This window comes from Sander vitreus, chromosome 4 (assembly GCF_031162955.1).
Source record: "Sander vitreus isolate 19-12246 chromosome 4, sanVit1, whole genome shotgun sequence".
NCBI classification, from domain to species: domain Eukaryota; kingdom Metazoa; phylum Chordata; class Actinopteri; order Perciformes; family Percidae; genus Sander; species Sander vitreus.
The window spans coordinates 26,018,373-26,038,962 of NC_135858.1; the positions used below are offsets into that span (position 1 = coordinate 26,018,373).

Genomic DNA, 20,590 nt, shown 5'->3' on the forward strand with positions numbered 1-20,590 from the left:
GTCAGACAACACCTGAGTGTAAAATTAGAAACAGGTGAGACCAGGTGAAATCCACTGCTTGTGTTATTCTGCTTCTCCTCTCCTGTCAGTCACTTCCTATCAAAGTGTTTTGGTCCAAATTCTATTTCGGTGGTTTATAACTGAAGCCCTCCAGGCCGTCCTAAAAGCCCCGCAGTGTATTAAGGTCAATTGAAATGACACAGAAAATACCTCCAATTCCGGGATGAATCATGTTCCTGATAAAACATCCTTCCAATAAAACTGAGTGCATTCTGACCCTCTCCCTCCCAGTCCCTTCACTGCCTGAACACTTTGTGTGCTATTAAAGGAACAGTGTGACATTTCTGGAAAACCACTTGTTCTTTGTCTTCTCCGGAGTCAGAGAAGAAGATGGGTACCGTACAGAGACAGGCCCAGGACTTGAAAGTGTTTAGCAAGTGTGGTAAAAAAACAATACCGCTTTTGTCCAAAGGGGCCGCTAGAATCAACACAAACTGAAAGTTACATATAGTCACTTTAAGCATGATAAGGCACTTAACAACCTCTGTGTGTGTGTGTGTGTGTGTGTGTGTGTGTGTGTGTGTGTGTGTGTGTGTCTCTGTGTGTGTGTGTGTGTGTGTGTGTGTGTGTGTGACTCACCAGCCTTCCCGATCTGTACAGCCAGTTTGGTAAGTTTGCCCTGCAGCACCGACTTCTCCTTCTTGGTCACATTAACCTTCTTCACCGGTTTGGCCTCCTCCTTTTCCTCCGACTCGGTGGCCTCATCGCTCTTCAGCGGCTGGATCTCCAGGGCGATGCCGTCCTGGGTTTTGGCTGGGAGGGGGAGGTGGGGTAAAGTGGAGGTTGGGAGGTAAAAGGAGTAGGAGGAGAGTGGGACCGGGGTTGCGAGTAAAGGGAGATGAGGAGGAGCAGGTTTCGGAGAGGTCAGGAAAAGGGTTTGTGATGAAGCAGAGGTGAAGATAAAGGAGGATGAGGAGGGAGGATATGGGACAGAGTGATGAAAGATGGATGGTTGTATTTTTAAGAATGGAGATGGAAGAGAGGAGAGTTTTCAACGTGGTCAGGATTGGGAACAGAGGATGAGGGAGGGAAGGAAGGCAGGACGGGTTAACAAAAAGTGAATGAATGAAATCAAATAATAATAATAATAATAAATTGCAAAACAAAAAAGGGAGGAGGGAGCGGGGTTCAGGAGTGGTTTGGGGGATGAAGGGTAGAGAAGCAGAGAAAACGTTACAGATCAGTCGGAAGGGAAAGCTGAAAACGACTGGACGAGTATTTCTCAGAGATCAGAAAAAAAACCTCTGGCTCTTTTATAAACTTTAACATCTTTATTAACATGGTGACCCTTTTGGCTGAATACTGAGAGTAGCATCTCATCCATGTATGATCACAGAACACTCATGAAAAAGGTCCAGGTAGCTTTCAGAGAGACGAGTTGGGAGCAGCAGATCATAATGAAGAGCAGCAGACAGAACAGAGAACAGCAGATACAACAGAGGATTTAACCAGGGGCTGTCAATCACACACACACACACACGCACGCAGGCACGCACGCACGCACGCACACCGTTTGTTTCACATCAGAGCTCAGAGTTATGAACAAGGCTGAGTTATGAAGTCTGGTATGGTGTCTAGTTTCCAGTCTTGCTTGGCAGCTTTGCTCCTCATTTGCATAAACAAACTGTGTATTTGCAATTCCCTTTATCAGCTGGGACGCTGTTTGGACTGTAGTACTGTAACGCGGAGCTCTTTGATGTGTTTGATCTCTGCTGCAGAGCTTACACTGAATTGGGCTGCACTCCCTCCATCTACTGCTGTTTGTCATATTTCCATAGCAAAGAAATGTGAGCTGGTGATGTATGTAAACTGAACAGATCTACTCTGATTTGACACGCTGAGTTGTGATGTGCTGTTTGTCCTCACGAACAACTGAGCTGACAACACTGACTGAAACTGAGATGGTTTATTAACATCCAATCCTGGAAATGTTCTGATCCATCAGCTACCTGTACTGTCCAATATTAAACCCTGGTGGAGGATCACTGCTGGTAACAATGTCAACATCACTTCTGGAACTAACAATACCAACAGATCATGGACATAAAGCAGCTTTAGATTCCTGGATGACCGCTAAGAAGTTTCTAAATGACGAGAAGACACTCTGCCCAGGTTAGCTGGAGATTGGAGATTCTCTTCCTATTGTCCTGTTTTTATTGACGAAGCATGTTGGGTCATTGACTGTTTAAAGCAGATATATCTAACATTTTTTTCTTTTTACAGTTATCTGCAGGAGAAACTGGAGGCAGCCAAAAGCAAATAATTGGAATCTGGACTGTTTGGGAAACCAATACAGTCCTCTTTTGTGCCCTTTCTTTTGTGAGTTTTCAGCAGTAAAAAAAAATTTAAATATATTAAAACTAACTGACTGATTGGACCTCATGCAAGAACGACTCGTACAAACAGAAACAGACAAGAGAACTTGTTGCATTAAAGGAGTTATCCTGTCATGTGATTCACGTGTCCACAAATCGACAGATCGATAGATAGAAACAGGTTGTTCTAAAGTGATTAAAGAGAACTTGTTGCATCGAATGATTCAAGCCTGTTGTATGATGCATGTACAGACAGACAGACAGACAGATGGATGTGGAAGAAGCTTATTGTGTTGTATTGTGAGTGTGAAGGTAGGAACGCTGTGAGGCTTACCGGGGGAAAGCTCTGAAGCTGATGTTTTATGGTATTAGCATGATATATTATATTTATGAGTAGATGCGTTTTCCGGGTAAGTGAATATGCTTTTATTCTTCTATCAGTGTGGTAAGGCGTTGTGGCCAATGTACTCTGATTTTGTAATTTGTAATTTTGTTGTGCTCATTTACATACATTAGGTTAGCAGAATATTAGAAAACTCCTTATATATTGCAATCCATTACAACACCACCACTAACTATGACCTCAATGCTAAAACATATGATTTAAATAACACCTTTATGACAGGCAGAATATATAGGTACCGTAAGAGTAGACTTTATTGCAGAGCAGTTGTATTAGATTGCATTAGAGCTAATTAGGTGGCCACTGAGCGTATGCCATTGTTGGTAATGAGACTGATGTAATAAAGCTAATGCACCGTGAACTGACTCGACATTTACAGTAAGCCGTATGTCCCAGTTGTGAGGTGACAATCACTCTAGTGACTCTTGATTTTCAATAGATTGCGTAACAAGTTGTGAAGTAATGTGGTCTGCTGTTTTCTGACAGGAGGCCTTATAGCTCAGCAGTGTAAAGTTCCTTTTACTCTTGGGGGACATTTTGGTAAAGGAAACTTGCAGCAGAGCAGGTCGCCTTATAAGGCAATTTGGGGGCAGCGATGACCAAATCTCACAAACGCACACCTCCTCAGGAACAGGTGGCATCCACCAAGTTAAAACCAAGAGTGTATGTACAATCGTTTTAACACGTACAAGAACACCTGAGGGCAAGAGAGAGACTAAGCATAAGAAGACGAAAATGTTTTTGCATGGGGCTCAATGTCTCTAAAAGGGAAATCTGCTAAGATGACCAACATTTCCTCCCAGCTCACTGTTCATGTTTTGTAGGTTTTGCACAAACAGTGAGGTTGAGGGACTTTAAAGAGTAAGATTATATTTTTAATGTGTATTATTACGTTTTTGAGTTTATTTGACACTTTTATCCCCCAAAACTCCTTCACTGTCATCGTCACTGCCTCATTCCGAGTTTCACATTTAGACACTCTGAATGCTGCGATGAGTCGGTGTCAAACCAGGAAGCTGTGGAGCTTTATGCACATGGTCCACTCTGAAGACAAGCCACAACATAGAACTAACTGACACAGCTTCACATGAACAGGACTGAGACCCACTGACCAACCACAGAACTGTAAACAGGCGCAGCACTGAACCATGGGAGAGCGCACGGCGGGCAGAGGGGAGGGGTTGTCTGACAATCAAAGAAAGAAAGCAAGTCAACAAACAGAAGACAAACTCAAAGGATCACCCCAGAAAAAACGAAAAAAAAATACGACAGCGATGCAGAACCACGACAGAGATAGACAAGGAGGAGGTAGAGGAGGCTGCAGAGCTGTGGAGGCTGCAGGAGACTTCAGCAAGACAGAAAAAAATAACAGAGAAGAGGGAGAGAGTCAAACAGTGATTACAAGACAACATGGAGTCCTGAGCAACAACCTGCAAGGAGGCAACAGTGAGAGAAATGAGAGGAATCAAAAAGGCGAAAATAAACTGAGGATACACAAACAGAACAGACGACAGCCCACAGCCCACTAATACTGCAAGGGTGCAACTCCCACACACACTGACAGCCTCGCTTCAGCCAAAAAAACATCACGGCGCTTCATTGATGCTAATTTAACAGTGGTCGAAGAAAAGAAAGGGGAAAGAAGAGGTGACTGAGTGGATGAAAACAGCGTTGGTGTTAAAAAGATAAAGTGAGAGCAGCAGTGGTGAAATGACACGACTCTGTTGTACTGATGGAATTCATTTTAAGAAGCTTCCCCGTTTGCTGATCTGCGCTACATTCATTTGTTGTTGATACAAACACTTCAGTACAACAAGTCATTTCACCACTCTCCTGCTCTTGTTGTTTTTGACACTTTTTAAACACTAATACTGTTTTTTTTATTCACTCTATTTTCCAGTTGCTTTTTCTTTGCGTTTTTTCTTTTTCTTCTATCGCTGTTGAGTTACTTCCTGAAGAGATGTTTCACTTTAAACGCTTTTCAGCGGCTCAAAAGGCATGATTTCCCCTAGATCTTAAACAACGTCAATTAATCAACCAGCCCATTGACAGAAAATTAACTGGCAACTATTTTGATGACTGATTAAGTGTTTAAGTCATATTTTAGGCAAGCATTGCCTGGTTCCGGCTTCTCATTTGCAAAGAGTTGTTGCTTTTGTCGTATGTGAGAGTAAACAGAATATCTTTGGGTTTTAAGTTGTTGAACAAACAAGCAATTCTGAGATGTCAAATTGGGCTTTCGGAAAGTGTGATGGGCAGATTAATCATCAATGAAAATAATTCATAGTTGCAGCCCTAATACTCCCTTTTTCCTAGTAGGCTTTTATAGTGAAACACCTGCAGGAAGTGACAGTAGCTTTACAAGGCAGTGATCCAAGGAAACCGAAAAGTAGAAGCGTTTAATAGGAATTAGAACCAACTGCGAGTCTAATTTAACGATGCATTCATTGTTTTTTTGGCTACTAGGGTGCAGAAGAACTCCACCATAAGATGACCTATACACAATCCTGACACATTATACAGTATATATAAAGTACAAACAGCTGCCTACTTCTCCATCCAGCAGACACAAAGAAGCATCATCATCCCATTGGTGTCATGTGATAACCAGCTGCTGGTGAAAACGTGGTTGATGAGAGTGTTGAAGCTAAAAGCATACAGTATATGTGCTGTGAAACCAAAACTAGGAGCAAAAAGAGGCTAATGAGCTCAAAAGAGAACTCTAAAGCTACCAGTGGTGGAATGTTACTAAGTACTTTTACTCAAGTACTGTACTTAAGTTAATATTTGAGGTACTTTTACTTTACTTGAGTATTTCACTTTTTTATGCAACTTTATACTTCTACTCCACTACATCTCAGAGGCAAATATTGTACTATTTATCTAAAAAAATAGTTACTTTTCAGATGACAGTTTTTTTTCCCCTTCCTGTCCAGTGAAAACCATGTATCTCCAGATGTGTTGATGTTGAATGTCGGTGATAAACTGAAGGATGACGTGTTCCTTTATGCGTGTGAAAATGATCCTACTTCTACTTCTTGCATCATCATAAAGCTGAAAACAGGGCTGTTTTTCTGACACCATGAAAAGTTGACTTTTAGAGATACGTGGTTCTCACAGGACAGCGACGCTACAAACATGTGATGATCTTACAGAATATGATGCATTGCTGTAGATAACAGCAATGCACAGTATACACAGTATATACAGGAGTTAAAATGAGCACAACCTTAAACATCCACAGCAGTAAAATGCAACATACACATTAATAATATTAATGCAGAAGCATCATTTATATTAGTAAAACACTGCCAGGGAACATTTTACTGCACAATGAGTACTTTTACTTAAGAAAGGTTAGACTTTTACTTGTAGTGGAGTATTTTTACAGTGTGGTATTTTACTTAAGGAAAGGATATGAACACCTCTTCTACTATTAAAAGCTAGAAAGTCATCCATCTGACTGAAGGTGTTTCTGTGGATTTTGTTTTTGATGCGTTTTTTTAGTGGAGGTCATCCATGACCTTAGCTCTGCAAATTATTTCTGTGTGCAAAAGTGTGATGTGGTGTCCAAGAGCAAGGAGGGTGTGTATGTGCGTGTGTGTGTGTGTGTGTGTGTGTGTGTGTGTGTGTGTGTGTACACATCAAGAAGCATTCTGTCCACAGCAGATGCTCAAACCCTGGGAGGTCGGGAGCTGTGTGTGTGTGTGTGTGTGTGTGTGTGTGTGTGTGTGTGTGTGTTGAGACAGCTTGCAGAGGAAGTTGGACATGTGTTGGATCACACGGGACATAAAGGACGTTTGGCTGGTCGAGTTTGGAGGTTGGAGCGATGACGTCATCAACACAAGCACACAGCCATCAAATCCCTTAAATATTAAATATTGAGGGAAGCACAGAGGGAGCGCTTGATTTAACACAGTGTCACCCATTAAGCACCCCTTAGAGGTAAGACTAGCATGTGAAAGTGACCCTCAATTTATTTATATTTATTTATTTATATTTGTGGCTCAATTCTCAGAGCGCGAGGAAACATTTGAGATTTTGCAAGCACATCATTTATATTTTGGAGAGAAACGATTATAACAACAACACAAAATGTTAGCAACTGTGGACGCTGTGATTGGCTATCAAAGACTTAAGAGGTTGAGAGTTGCACCCTTTTACAGGTAAAGCAAGGCGAAAGAGCATCCCCCTTTATACAGCAGAGAGAGAGAGAGAGAGAGAGAGAGAGAGAGAGAGAGAGAGAGAGAGAGAGATGGACTGGACACTCCCCTCCTGCTGCTGGGTGGAGGGTGAGGAGGGGGTGAGTAACAGGGATGATGGAGGGACAGAGAGGGACAGATGGATGAATGGAGGGGTTACCTTTGTTGCGATTTTCGGGGGGTCCTTGTTTTTTACCTGTTCGGACAGAGAGAGAGGGCGGAATGCTGATAAGATGGCTCAAAAGAAAAATAAGATCAAATCAAACCAAACTGAGGGAGAACACAAAGTTCAAACTGATAGAAACCCACAGGTGTGTGTGTGTTGTGTGTGTGTGTTTTGGGCAGGAATGGACCAATCAGAGGAGAGAGACATGCCACTTCCTGCTGCGGAGAACCAACAGTGTTTGACAGCAGAGCCAATCAATTTATCCATATCCCAGTAATCAAGAAAAATAAAAATGTATCGTTCGAAAAAAATTCTGAAATTCAATTGAACGTTAAACAACCAAATGTATAAACAAAATATACATTGGTTTGATTTACCACAATGCTCTTTGTACAAGTATATCAGTTGTATACATGCTAGCCTGTTTTTTATGTGGTAAATTGGTTCTGTTCATGTTGTACATATAGCTACATTCATCATTAATGTCTATCATTCATCTTCATTGCTCTTTTATATGCACTTACTACAGTTTACTACCTTATGGTCAGATGCTAAACTGCATTTCCTTGTACTGGTGCTGAATCTGTGAAATGACAACTACATTTAATCTAACATTATCTTGAATTTAATGAATCAATCAAACCATTTCGGCATACTTACATATTTCTATATCAAGTTTGTTGTGATTGAACAAGTTTTCTGAAAAACCTGCATCTTGCCCCACTATTGCTGTGGCTCTAGGGATGGAAATGTTTGTCCACTACTTTGGTTTAGACTGATATATCTCAACTATCGGATGGATTGCCATGAAATTTTTAACAGACATTCATAGTGCCCAGACGATGACTTAGACAATTTTAATTTGTCCAATACTTTGGTTTATAACCTAAAACCTGCAACAATAATGACGTTCCCAAACAGCCAGTGGTTGGACGGTGGAGCAGCCAGTCAGTCTGAAGGGTTAACATTCTTCTGAGTTACCCTGGTGGCACAAAGTTACAATAAAAAAAACGTTTTGTAGGCTCATGTAAATCCATACACAACTATGTTTGCCTATTACTAAACAATTTGTCTGTTGGCCTCCGTTGAAGACTGCTTGCAGTGATATGCTTTCATTTTTTGGGTGTTCGGCTCTCCTTAATGCCATTCCATAGAAAACCTTTTCTGAGACCATAGAGAGCCTAGGGAAGTGAGTACTATATACAGTATAATTGATATTGTTTTTGGGTGAACTATTCCTTTAAGGTGCTGACCATAAATCAAAACTTCCCTGGTTCTGTTCTGGCAGAGGCAGCAATGGCTGCATGTTGTTCCCCATCTCTCTCTCATTTAATTAGTTTACATAATACATGTGGATCCTAACATCTGTTATTGATCCTTGTCAGCTGGCATGTATTTATCAGATATGTGACAGGTCAGGTGTCATCCTCAGGGACATGAACTTGAATGTTTGGCAAGGTCAAAGTCAACACATGCGCACACACACACACACACACACACACACACACACACACACACACACACACACACACACACACACACACACACACACACCTCTTTGTTATTCAGCTTGTGGTTTGTGATTGATGACAAAGACTGAACTGCTGCAAAGTGTGTTTTTAGAGTGTGTGTGTGTGTGTCTCGGTGTTTGCACATACTTGAGACTCTTACGCTGTAAGATAACCGATGGGTGTGACTTTTACATGAATGTGTTTGTGTGTGTTGTAATGTGTATTTGTGTGTGTTCGGTTGATTGATCATGCAGCTATGTGTGACAGTGAAGTCTGCTGTGTGTCAGCTGTTACCAGAACTCAAGAGACACAACAGTGCTTGTGTGTGTATGTATGCGTGTGTGTGTGTGTGTGTGTGTGTGTGTGTGTGTGTGTGTGTGTGTGTGTGTGTGTGTAAATTCGTATACTTATATCTTTGTGAGGACTGATTTAAGTTTCAGACTTTTCAGACAGGTGTGGACAATGTTAAAAGTGAAAAAAATGTAGGGAAGTGAGAACATTTGGTTCAGTCCTCACATCTTCAAAAGGGCCATTTGAGGGTTTTCAGCTTTGGTTTAAGGATTATAGTTAGAATCAGATTATAGATTAAGGTTACAGGTAGGGCCATAGCAAAGTATTATGTCAATGAGGGCCCTTACCAGCGCAGAAGTACAGATATGCGTGAGATGCTAATACATTGTAAATGCTCTCTGCTTCTGCTCATTTTCAGTTTAATTTTAGTTGAATCTGAAAACTTGTCTTGTGGTTCTCCTCATTAGGAATTCATTACTAATTTTGTTTTTAAAATCAGTGACTGGAGACCAAAATTTAAACCTGAGCGTCTCTCTCCGCTGAGCTGGTACATTCAGCCAGTTCACAATGAATGCCTGACAAACTCAAACTTTAGCCAATAAAACAAATGATCAGACAAAAAAAAAAGAAAAGACATGAGTAAAAGGGGGTTAGCATGATCACAAGCAAATCAAAAGCACTAGAGACCGACTGCAGAAGCCTGTTGGTTTACATCAAACTGCTCTGTGATAGTACGAAGACCATCTGGACTTTTTGAAGGGTTCCTCTTCAAAAAGCACTGTATGTAAACAGAGAAAGGTACGTTTCGTATTTTTAACCAACTTACATCACTGTCAAATCAATAGCTCAGTATAGTGGCCATAAACTACCATGAATAAATGAGACCACGACGCAGTGTTTATTCAGGTGACCAACCAAACAGAGTTTTTGTATTTTGGTGGATTATTTTGTCCTTTTAAAGGTCTGTGTGGAAACACATTTCAAAGTGTCCACTGACTAAAATGTTTACAATGATGCATTCATTTGAAGTGTGCAACACAAAGTATTACTTTTGTTATGCCTGTCAAGCTTCCCATCTAGCAGTTTTTCAGTTTAAAATGACAACAATGGCAGAGTAACTATTGGAATTATTAGTCATTTTTTAAACAACGTCCATGATTTCAGACAGAATTAACAAAACCAGCCTCTCATTTTCATCCAGTGACTGAAATAAAAAAAAATTTAAAAAATCACTGGCAGATTTAACCAGCTACCAAGCTAACTAACGTTAACTCCCCTGAGTTACTTGAATACTCTTATTTCACTCAGTCTCCAGTTGACTTTTTAATGTTTCCAACTGATTCCTTAAAAATAAGAACCCTGTAAAAGACTCCTAGATTAAACATTTAATGGTCACATACTTATTAATTGTGATAACTAACAGGTCCCAGCTAGGAAAGAGCTATTTATCCCCATGTGTTATAATAGGCCTAAAGATTAACAAGAAAATCAAATGATCAGAAAGATTTCTTTTAGGTGCAGCCTTGATTACAACAGTAGGCAGTAAGCTAGTTAGCCAGCCAGGCATGCTGGCATTAGCAGCTAATGTTGGCCACGAATAACACCAACCTACAAACTCTTTGGAAGCAGAGGATTTATTTTACTACTAACTCTGACAGGCCTGCCGTGCCTTGTAATGGTTGCTGAGCTATGACCGTCACTGTTTAGGGGAGGGGTTTAGTGAACAGTCAATTAGAAGAAAAACTTGCTGTTGTAAACATACCATTTGGTCAGATACATAAACCTCATGTCAGTTGTGTGTAGTTGTTGTTGTTCATCAGATACGATCACTACAAGTGAACTCATCTATGGTCTCATTTATTCACTGAAGATGCTTTTGTGATCAGATTGAAGCTCACTAATGTTAAAAAAAAGTATAGTTAGACCCTTCAAACAGCTCTGCTGTTATCAGCTCAGACTGGATGAACTCGACCTGCTGACAGAGTCAGCTAGTGCGACAGGAGAAACTTCAAATCAACACCAGCTGATGAAAACGTGCAAATATTTCCAATCTGCACTGTTCAAACAGTAGAGTAGAAATATTCAGAAGCTGACACGATGATTGTTGTCTCTTTCCTCCAAACACTTCACACATTTAGTGTCCTTGTATGATCTTCAACACTTTTTTTTCTAAGACGTGTGTGACAGGCTTTGTCTCATGTCTTACTTTTCTTGACCTTCTTCACTTCATCGTGCTCGCCGGCGCCCAGAAGAGTAAAGATGATGCCGGTTTGAGAGTTGAGGCCGACGGCTGACACCACCATCCTGCCTGATCCCTCCATTACATGGGTCCCTGAGGAAAGATTCAAAAAAGCTAGGAGTCACAACTGGAACGTGTTTTTTTTACTGTCACTGCATTACTAACATTTCTGTATAATTTGATCTATCCAATCTTTTCTTCAGCTAGATCATTGAATACTTTCAAAAGACCCCTGTTAGCATTTTCGTTGTACTTCAGTGTTACAGTTCGCTGATCTTATCAACTTGTGTTCCCAAAGATCAATCTTAGGGCCACATTTTTTCATCTTACAGTGTCTTGGTGGTGTTATCAGGAGACACGGGACATCATTATATGCTGATGATGCACAGCTTCAAGTGGCTGAGTCTCCTGATGACACATGATCAACTGTTGTTCTTTTTAGATGTAAACTTTAGTACCTGGATGTCAAAAAACATTTTACAGCTCAATGAGGATAAACCGGAAATAATAATTATAGGTTCTGAGGCTGAGAGAGAACACAGGGTTGCCAAATGTATTGCTTTTGAACATTAGGTACCAGCTTTCAGATTATGTCGCACGCTTTCCAAAGAAATTACATGCCAAATAATAGGGAGCCACTCCTTGATTAAAAATAAAGTTGTAAAGCTTATATAAGTTACATCCAATGTCTATTTCAGCACCAAGATTGGTCCATAAACACGATAGAGGCTACATGTCTGTTTAGTTTATCGTATTGCATTGTGAAGATGTCTGTTGTAAAGACTGGGGGTAGGACTTGATAAACCTAGGCTTCTTCCTATCCCTTTTTGACCAGGTCTAGTCTGTGTTAAGTTGAATTTTTTTTTTGTTATTCATTTTATATATACTTTTTTTTTTAAACTGTTCAAAATAAAGATTTCATTAATTCATTCATACATTACAAACACAAAGATCTCTCCAAAGTCTTTAAACACCTTTCATGTATTTTGAGTTTTGCACTTTTCACTTAGCTCTACCTTTTGAATCTATTAGAGATTGAAATGTCCATCAAAATCCATTTCTGGTGTAGTTGGATTATTAATTATAAAAATTATTTAAAAAAAACAAAACAAAAAAAAGTGGATTATTTTTATTTCATTATTTAAAATATAAAAAGGACAAATTTTAATGTTACGGAGAACAACATAAAACAAAAGAAAAATAAATCCAAAACCTGGAAAACCGACCACACAATTTTGTGCACTGTGGCACTAAGTGATCCTACACTGACATTGAACGTACAAACACAGTGTTGATATCTTTTTTTGTATTGTATATTTGTCTGATTGTTAGCTTGTCAGTTAACCTGTTGCAATCTATATGAAAGCATAAATAACACTTGATCGATTGATTTGATTGATCATTTATCCTGACAGCAAGTCTGGTCTGATATGGATATAATGCACACTGATTAATTATGAGATCTGATTCCACATCCAGCTTCAGAGGATTTTCCTTCCAGACATCATCCAAACAGAACCAGTGAATGTGTTGTTTAAGGGTCGTGAATATCAGCAGAATCGTTTCAAAGAAGAATTCTAAGTGTTGATCCATGTCAGGAGACTGTGAAGCAGGCACTCACCGGACAGCAGCATGGGGTCCTTCTCCATAGACTTTCGGACCTGATCAGACTCTCCGGTCAGAGAGCTCTCGTCGATCTTCAGGTCGTTGCCTTGGATCAGGATCCCGTCAGCAGGAAGCAGGTCTCCTGCAGGCACACAGGTAAGAGGGTGCATTTCATTTATGTCGCTAAACAGTTTCAGTGTAAACACATTTTGGCTCTTTTTCGCAGTACTCTCAGACTCTGATGAAGGCTGAGAATCAAAAGATTACATTAAAACACTTCAACCACAGTGCTGAGTACATACTGTATAGCTCTCCCACTAAAAACAGACTTATTGTACAGTAGAAAAAACAACTGGAATTTGAACTCAGTCTGCCCATTCCGTAGTTATTAGGCCTGCACGATATTGGAAAAAACTTGCAATATTTTTTTTCCCTGCGATATGAAAAAACAAGACAAGACAAATTTTTACAAGAGGACATAAATAGCCCTATTTAGAAATACTAAATCATTCTCAACTACTGGGGTGATTTTGGAGGGGAGTGCATCTACAAACAAAATAAAAATGAAAAAGGAAATTATAATTTTAAACATAATGTGAACCAGTCTTTGTTGAACTTTAATCCTTTACAAAAACCAAAGCAAGTAAGCGCTGTGATTACTCTTCTGAAGTGATTTTGGAGAGGGAAATTAGGAAGAAATACACCGTTGACTGACATGACACCATTGTATTCATATAATATCAATCCAGGCTAAAGTGAATGATATTAATAATGCATGCATGTTGCTTCCTCTAAATTTCAGGTTGTGGTCGACTAGCGGGGCCTGCTTTGGATATTTGATAAATTGATTAAAATGTATCATGATTGTTGGTTTGCTGTGCATACAGAGCCTGCATGTCACACTCTTGCAACAAACTGTGTATCCAAGAGCACTTAAATCAGTGTAAATGACGTTATATCAGAAACAGACTGCTGTTGTAGATTAGGGTTACGTTTCCAGCGTCGCAGCTCGGAACCATAACGTTAGTTGGGACAGACGCCTTGTTTCTTTAGGCTAACTATGTTAGCTTTAGCCTGGCTGGTAGCAGCTTTCTGCGGTGAAAAATGGCCGGGATATGTCGTGATTACGTTAAATTAATCAGGTGATTTAGTTTGTCTTTGCAGCGAACATAAAACACTGACTACTGTAGCTTCACTACATGGAAAAGCATGTGCATCACTGTGTTAGCGGCAGCTATCGCTTACGGTACTTTTCTACACACGGTAGAGCCTCCCTTCACATAACAACGTCGGACTAACGTTACGTCACATGACCACCTGTCTTAAAGGGGAAGGGTCGGCCGGTAACAATCATGGAAAAGGAGAACGGTGAAAGTTTACTTTTTTATCAAGCAGCAAAGAAGCTGTAGCGTCAACATCGCAACGTCCTGCGATGTGCCTATCGCACATGCGCACATTGCGATGTAGACGATGAAACAAAATATCGTGCAGCCCTAGTTGTTATTGTTAAAAACAGAGTCAGAACAGTATAAAAGATCCAAGACATCTACAGAACGCTTTTGGTAAAACTCTCAAAACTTAAAAGATATCTTTCATAAAAATGTGCATCAATGTAGAAACAATCAGAATGAACATTAAACAGACGGAAAATTACCATCCAGTAATGTTTGAGTCTGTCTTTAGACTTGTGAGGCAACGTGTGACATCACAGGTTTGATATTTCAGTCTGGTGTCTGTGGTCTCGTACCATATTTGATCTGAGCGATGTCTCCCACCACCAGCTCGGCCACAGGGATCTGGATGACCTGGCCTTTGCGGATGACGGTGAACTTTTGTTCATGTTCGATGCGACTCTGCAGCCCGCGGAACTGCTTCTCTTTGGACCAATCGTTGAAGGCCGTCACCAGGACCACGATGATGACCGAGAACAGGATGGCAGCGCCCTCGATCCAGCCAGCCTGGGCCTCGCCCTCGTCCTCCACGCCACCTGCAACCTGGCCACATGCTGCCACAGGACCAGGACATGTTGAATTATAAATCACTTTTACCAAATAAACATGTCCAAACAGGCAGAGCAGCTGTACTAGTTTCAGCAAGAATGTTTTCAACACAAATGCTTCAACATGAACTTTACTTTTTCTATTTTCTTTTGTATATATATTCAATCCTAGGCTCATTATAACCATTTGTAGAAAAAAAGCATTTATTTTATAATTTTCCACAGTTTTTGAACATCTTTGTTGCCGGAGCCAGGATTTTATACAGTAAATACTCAGGTCAAATTATATTGCTGATAGGTAAATAGTAGAGATGTCCCGATACCATTTTTTGCTTCCCGATACCGATTCCGATACCTGAACTTGCGTATCGGCCGATACCGAGTACCGATCCGATAACGGTGTGTCATATATTTTATTATGTTTTAACAGCTGTATACTACTATCCCTGTATGGATGTGATATGATTTCTATCTTTGTTGTCGGTCTGACTCAGGTTAAACTCTTTGTTAAACATGAACAAACAAAACCAATGAACGCCACAGAACTTTCTTTTATTCTGCAGTTTGACAGTCAGTTATAACGGAAAAAGAACATAAATAAACTACTTTAACGTAGATTTTCTTTAGGGCTTTATTACGTGGTATCGGATCGGTGCATTAACTCCAGTACTTCCCGATACCAGCGTTTTAGGCAGTATCGGAGCTCTAGTAAATAGATTAATAAATTCATGAAATATGAACAAATATTAAATAAAAATAAAATATATGAATAAAGAAAGGATTAAATAAATCAAATAAATAAATAAAACTACAAACAATGAATCAAAAAACTAAAACAAATAAATAGATAAAAATGAAATAAAAGTAAGTACATTTATTTATAAAACATACTGTACATAAGAAAATGAAATTTAAATAAATGTATAAATACAATTAATAATAATGCTGAGCTCCCAGAAAAATGGATTGCTGAAATAAAATTATATATAATTAATAAAAATATAGGTTAGATTACAATAAATTACTGATTTATTTAACATGACGGTCTAAGTGGCGTTTCTAGGAATTCAATTCTGGTGGAGAAATACTGAAACCTTCATTTAATTGTTTGGTCTAACATTTGATTACATTTAAATATAGAAAGCCTAAAAACAATGGGATCAGCGTACAATAACTATGTGTTTTAATGAATTAATTAAAAGACATATAACATATAATAAAATAAAATAGCGAGGACATGACCCGAGTGTGTTTCAGTTCAGACTCTGACTGTACCGACCTTCACTGTCGCCCCCTGGTGGATGGTAGAAGGACAGGCCCAGCGAGATGATGGCAGCGATTTCCAGAATAATAAGCGTGACGTCCTGCAGAGCCTCCCAAACCAGCTGCAGGAACGTCTTGGCCTTCTTGGGGGGGATGAAGTTCTTGCCGAACGCCGCGTGACGTTTCTCCAAATCAATGGGGTTACCAGACAGACCTGCAGACACAAACACATGACATTGATAATCACATCAATACAGAAAGGGATTTTTTTTTTTTTAAACAAAAAGTCTTTTGGAAAAAAAAAAAAAAAAAAAATCCATGTCCCTTTGAGTAAAATTAATAATTCTGCACAGCTGACACCACCCTGATTTGGCTAGAAGTCAATTCAAAAATAAAACCTGACCCAAATACCTTTCAGGTGCGGACAAAAGAGGAAAATGTTGCTACAGAAATCACAGTACTGTCATTAGATCATGTAATATTCTAGGAGATTCCAGTCTCTTGAGATATATATATATATATATATATAAGTAAAAAGTACAATTGTTTGGATTTATTAAGCTCTGTGTGTGTGTGTGTTTACAGTCAATCTTCTCCTTATGAACTGTTTTGATTTGTATTCACGATCATTAAATGGGTGGTTCAATGTTTTCAAGTTTCACAATTGTATCCAATAAAAATGTCCCGTCTTAAACCTTTATTGGAAGTGTAATTAGCTCTTGCATACTGTAGCTGTGCACCTACCGCAGTGCAGGCAAAAGATGCACTATAGTGATGACATTTTTTTTTTTACAGATTTATAGAAACAGTACTTCTGCAACATGACCTACTTTTGTTGACATAAAAGACTGCAGTATTTCTATATACAATATTTATTTGGGAGAATCACCAACACAGTTTCCACCCAAAATCCATAATGTACAACCATAAATACAATGGTGCGTTCAGGTGCAGCCACAAAAATGGGAATAAGTCCCATGATCTGAGGAGTTTTCCAGATTTGACTGATGCCTGTATGTTGTATCCAGCAGTGGTAGAGCTTCGTTTCTCTGCCCGAGCCTGATCGGACCCTGGCTGGGCTGTTATTTCTCAAAATTCCCCCCCGGGCTTGAATTGCGGCAGGTTTGCGCAAATTTCCCTGGGATTTTCTCTTTTTTTTTTTTTATGCAGCCCTTATAGTCTGTGTAATGTAATGAATATTGTATGGGCTGTGTACCGCTGTGTGTGGCCATCATCTTCTGGATATCTATTCAATTTACAGGCATGGATAATTTATTTAAATTTATTCACAGTGGAAATTCAGTTTTTTATTTATTTTTTTTTTTTTAAATCGGCTCACGCCCCAAACTGCTGCTCTCTTTCAGGCTTGGGTTGTGCTTGGGTCGGAAATAAACTATGCTGGTTCATGAAGGGTAAAGGCTGTTTTATGGTTCTGCGGCGGCTCCATGCAGAGCTTTCGTAGCCTACATAAGTGGCCTGATGTTTACACTTGTGCGCTGGTGTGTGCGTTGAGCCGGCATGTGTGTTTGTGTGTGTGGGGAGTGTGTGGTAGAGCGAGGGAGAAATGAGAGAGGGACCGCGATTAGCTTCGGAGCGAGTACCGACTCTAGAGTCATTAGCCGCTTTCCGACCAAGTAGTTACAGGAACGTAGTTATAGGAACAGTTCACTTCTAAACAGTTCTACTAACTACTCTCCCCCAAAACCGGTTTTGCCATTTGCATTCGCAATGGCCAAGTGGCCATAGGACTGGTAGGAGGGGTAAGGGAGTGACGCAAGCACAGCAACGGTCTTTATAGCATCATCACTTGACTTTAGCACTACAATAAAGAATAAACGGTGTTCGAACAGCGGCATTTAAAGACTAGGCTGGAGTACTTAACAGAGAAACACAGAAGACGAAGGCTCCAGCGTAATATGATCCTAATTAATATGATGGAAGAAGACAGAAGAGCAGAGCGTAAAAGGCAAACGAAATGACGGGTAAGTTTAACTAGCATTAACAATTAGCTGGTTGAATGCGTGATGTTTGTCTTATGAGTTAGCATATGTAGGCGAATTGCAACAGACAGTGAAGAATATGTACCGTTTGTGTTTCAGACGTTGCTAGGTCACTAAGGGTTCCTATGCGGAAAAGGGAAAAGGCAAAAAGACCCTGCTCTGAAGTAGAGTCACAGGAACTGCGGTCAGAGGAACTTAATAATCCCCAAATTGGTCCAGTCGGAACACGAGAAAAAAAGGGTTGTAGGAACTTTATGTTCTAGGAACTGCAAAAATCCCTCCGGTCGGAAAGCAGCTATAGTGAGAGAAACAAAAAGTGTCTCCCCTGTGCTTTCTGACCACGGTGGGAAATCTGCAGCAGGAAAAGTTAACCCTCTCCTTGATTTCATGTTGTTTATGGAGAAGGAGAACCAGCAAATGAGTAGGGGGAAATGCAACGCTACCAAGCCACGGCTGAGTGACGTGCGTCGCCACGACGTGTAGTTACATTTTTTCGAGAGGTGCACGTCAGGCTACAGCGTAGGGTCCGGCGTAGATTTGTGTCTTCACGTACCTACGTACGTAGCAACTGCATAGATTTTACGCAGAAGTATAAATCAGCCTTAAGGCCTGATTTTGGACCCGATCATAGCTCGAAGCAGTGGATCCCCAACAGATTTAGCTTGTGGCCACTTAAAACGACCCCTTGTCACCAGTTCCATTTGTCTTCTGGTTCAACCAAAGGGTAATGATTTTTTATTTATTTTGATAATTTTTAGAGGCCTAAAAAGTACTGCGTAATTCCCAAGAAAAACTAAATATTAGAAAAGAGTGTGAAAAATAAATGTAACTTAATATATCATAAGTAGGTTTGCCTGTAGGTTCCTCTTCCTGTCAATCATGCTGTGACCCTTCATGTTGATCCAGGGGCCCCTCGTGTGGGCCCCGACCCCCAGGCTGGGAACCACAGGTGTATGTTGTCTGTGGTAGCGATGCGTCCATGGCAGCCTGAACTGACCCAAAACCCTGCTGTACCCACAATCTGCTGCTCTACCAGAGCCAACATACTCCACGTCAACACAACACCACCTGATCAGGATCTGGATCAGCTGGCTCACAGGAAGATACTGCAGACCCTTAAACACTTGGAAATCAAGAATAAAAAATGAATAAATAAAATAAAAACGAAAATCAAACAAGAGAAAAATAAGGTTTGGATGAGTAGGATGGAATATGTACTGTAGTATCATCGCCTACAAACTCCTTTAACTAATCAGTCACAGGATTTCTTCAACCGATTAAAAAAATCTGTCTGATGTTTCTCTTCCTGACCTTCTGCAGAAGGATCTTTGCAACCCTCTGCTCTCTGAAGACCAAACAATATCTGTGAGTTGTTGATTCCAGAGCAGCGACTGTCATTTTTGAGCAGTGACTCACATCTAGCTGCTCATTCAGTCTCCATATAAAGACAATAAAAACAAAAAGATGTCTCAGTCGACCCAGTTGCTCACAAAGGGAGCAGAGCAGGAGGGCTTCATCTTTAGACTTTTTAGTTTAGTGTTTTATTAAAATTGGGTGAGAACCAGATCTTAAAAACACCATTTGCAGTTTATTAATCATCAATTAATAAATAATCAGCAGCACTGATTATTCATTCTCTCTGTTAAAGGAGGACTTTCTGAGTTGATCGTCACCACAGGACCTCGTTAACTTGAAATTCAGTAAAGAGTATTTATTTGCAGCGACTTCTTGTCTGGGTGCACAGGGGCGAGTCTGAATGAAAACTAGTTTAAATCATGTGCTTCTTTTTAATAAATCTGGGCGTTTTTTAGTAATAACCTGGAAATCTGTGACTTCCTCTGCACGGCTGTGTAGGCAGCAACATGGCTGCTGTGGATCCTTGGTGGAATTGGGAGATGTGCAGTGGAACGTGATCTGAATGTCAACAGGCCGCACTGCCAAGATTTCCCATGAAGGAGGACTCTTTAAGTCAGTATGAACATGCTTCTGCCTTCATGTGGTTTAATAATGGCCTCTTATTCCTTCTCTGATGATTCTGAACTGAATGACAAGTTCCCCTCCTCCTCTTTCTTATGACTTCTCTCCATCTTTCTCTCTTTTCTTTGAACTCTGTAATCAGGTAGAAATACCAGATACTGGTTTCTGCCATTTTCAGGGTTTGTGTACTTTCAGAGTAGTATGCAGCCACGACGCACACAGAGCTACTAGTTTCCTCATCAATTATGTCGTGCAACCTTAAAGGTGCTCTAAGCGATGTTGGGTGACTTTACTTCTTGTTAACGTTCAAAGTATTTTCAAACAAAACGAAGACTAGCTCCCTCCTCCCTCCTCCCGTTCCCTCCCTTCTGTGCTTCAGCACACTAACCCCCCCCAAATCCTTCTTGTCCGTTATTGGCTGAACACTGGAACACGGTTTGTGTATGTCTGCATGGTCCAGGTTGGACCACTTTGTTTTTGTTGGCGTGTGTGGACCCTGGGCTGTCTACAGAGACCGTGTTTTTTTACAGTGTGTTCAGGGGACAGGCAGCTCGTGGAT

At 40.3% G+C, this 20,590-nt stretch overlaps 1 protein-coding gene across 2 annotated transcripts in view; it reads right to left on the minus strand.

Moving 5' to 3' along the window:
* The window catches only part of LOC144517220 (plasma membrane calcium-transporting ATPase 1-like), a 103,507-nt gene that overhangs the window by 32,889 nt on the left and 50,028 nt on the right, over positions 1–20,590 (minus strand). For both annotated transcript variants that reach the window (XM_078249183.1, XM_078249185.1), the window contains exons 3-8: positions 16,071–16,268; positions 14,540–14,797; positions 12,809–12,934; positions 11,155–11,280; positions 7,141–7,176; positions 640–813 (exon numbers count right to left, since the gene is read on the minus strand). In XM_078249183.1, the coding sequence (XP_078105309.1) occupies positions 640–813; positions 7,141–7,176; positions 11,155–11,280; positions 12,809–12,934; positions 14,540–14,797; positions 16,071–16,268 (918 nt within the window). The remainder of the gene's footprint in view (positions 1–639; positions 814–7,140; positions 7,177–11,154; positions 11,281–12,808; positions 12,935–14,539; positions 14,798–16,070; positions 16,269–20,590) is intronic.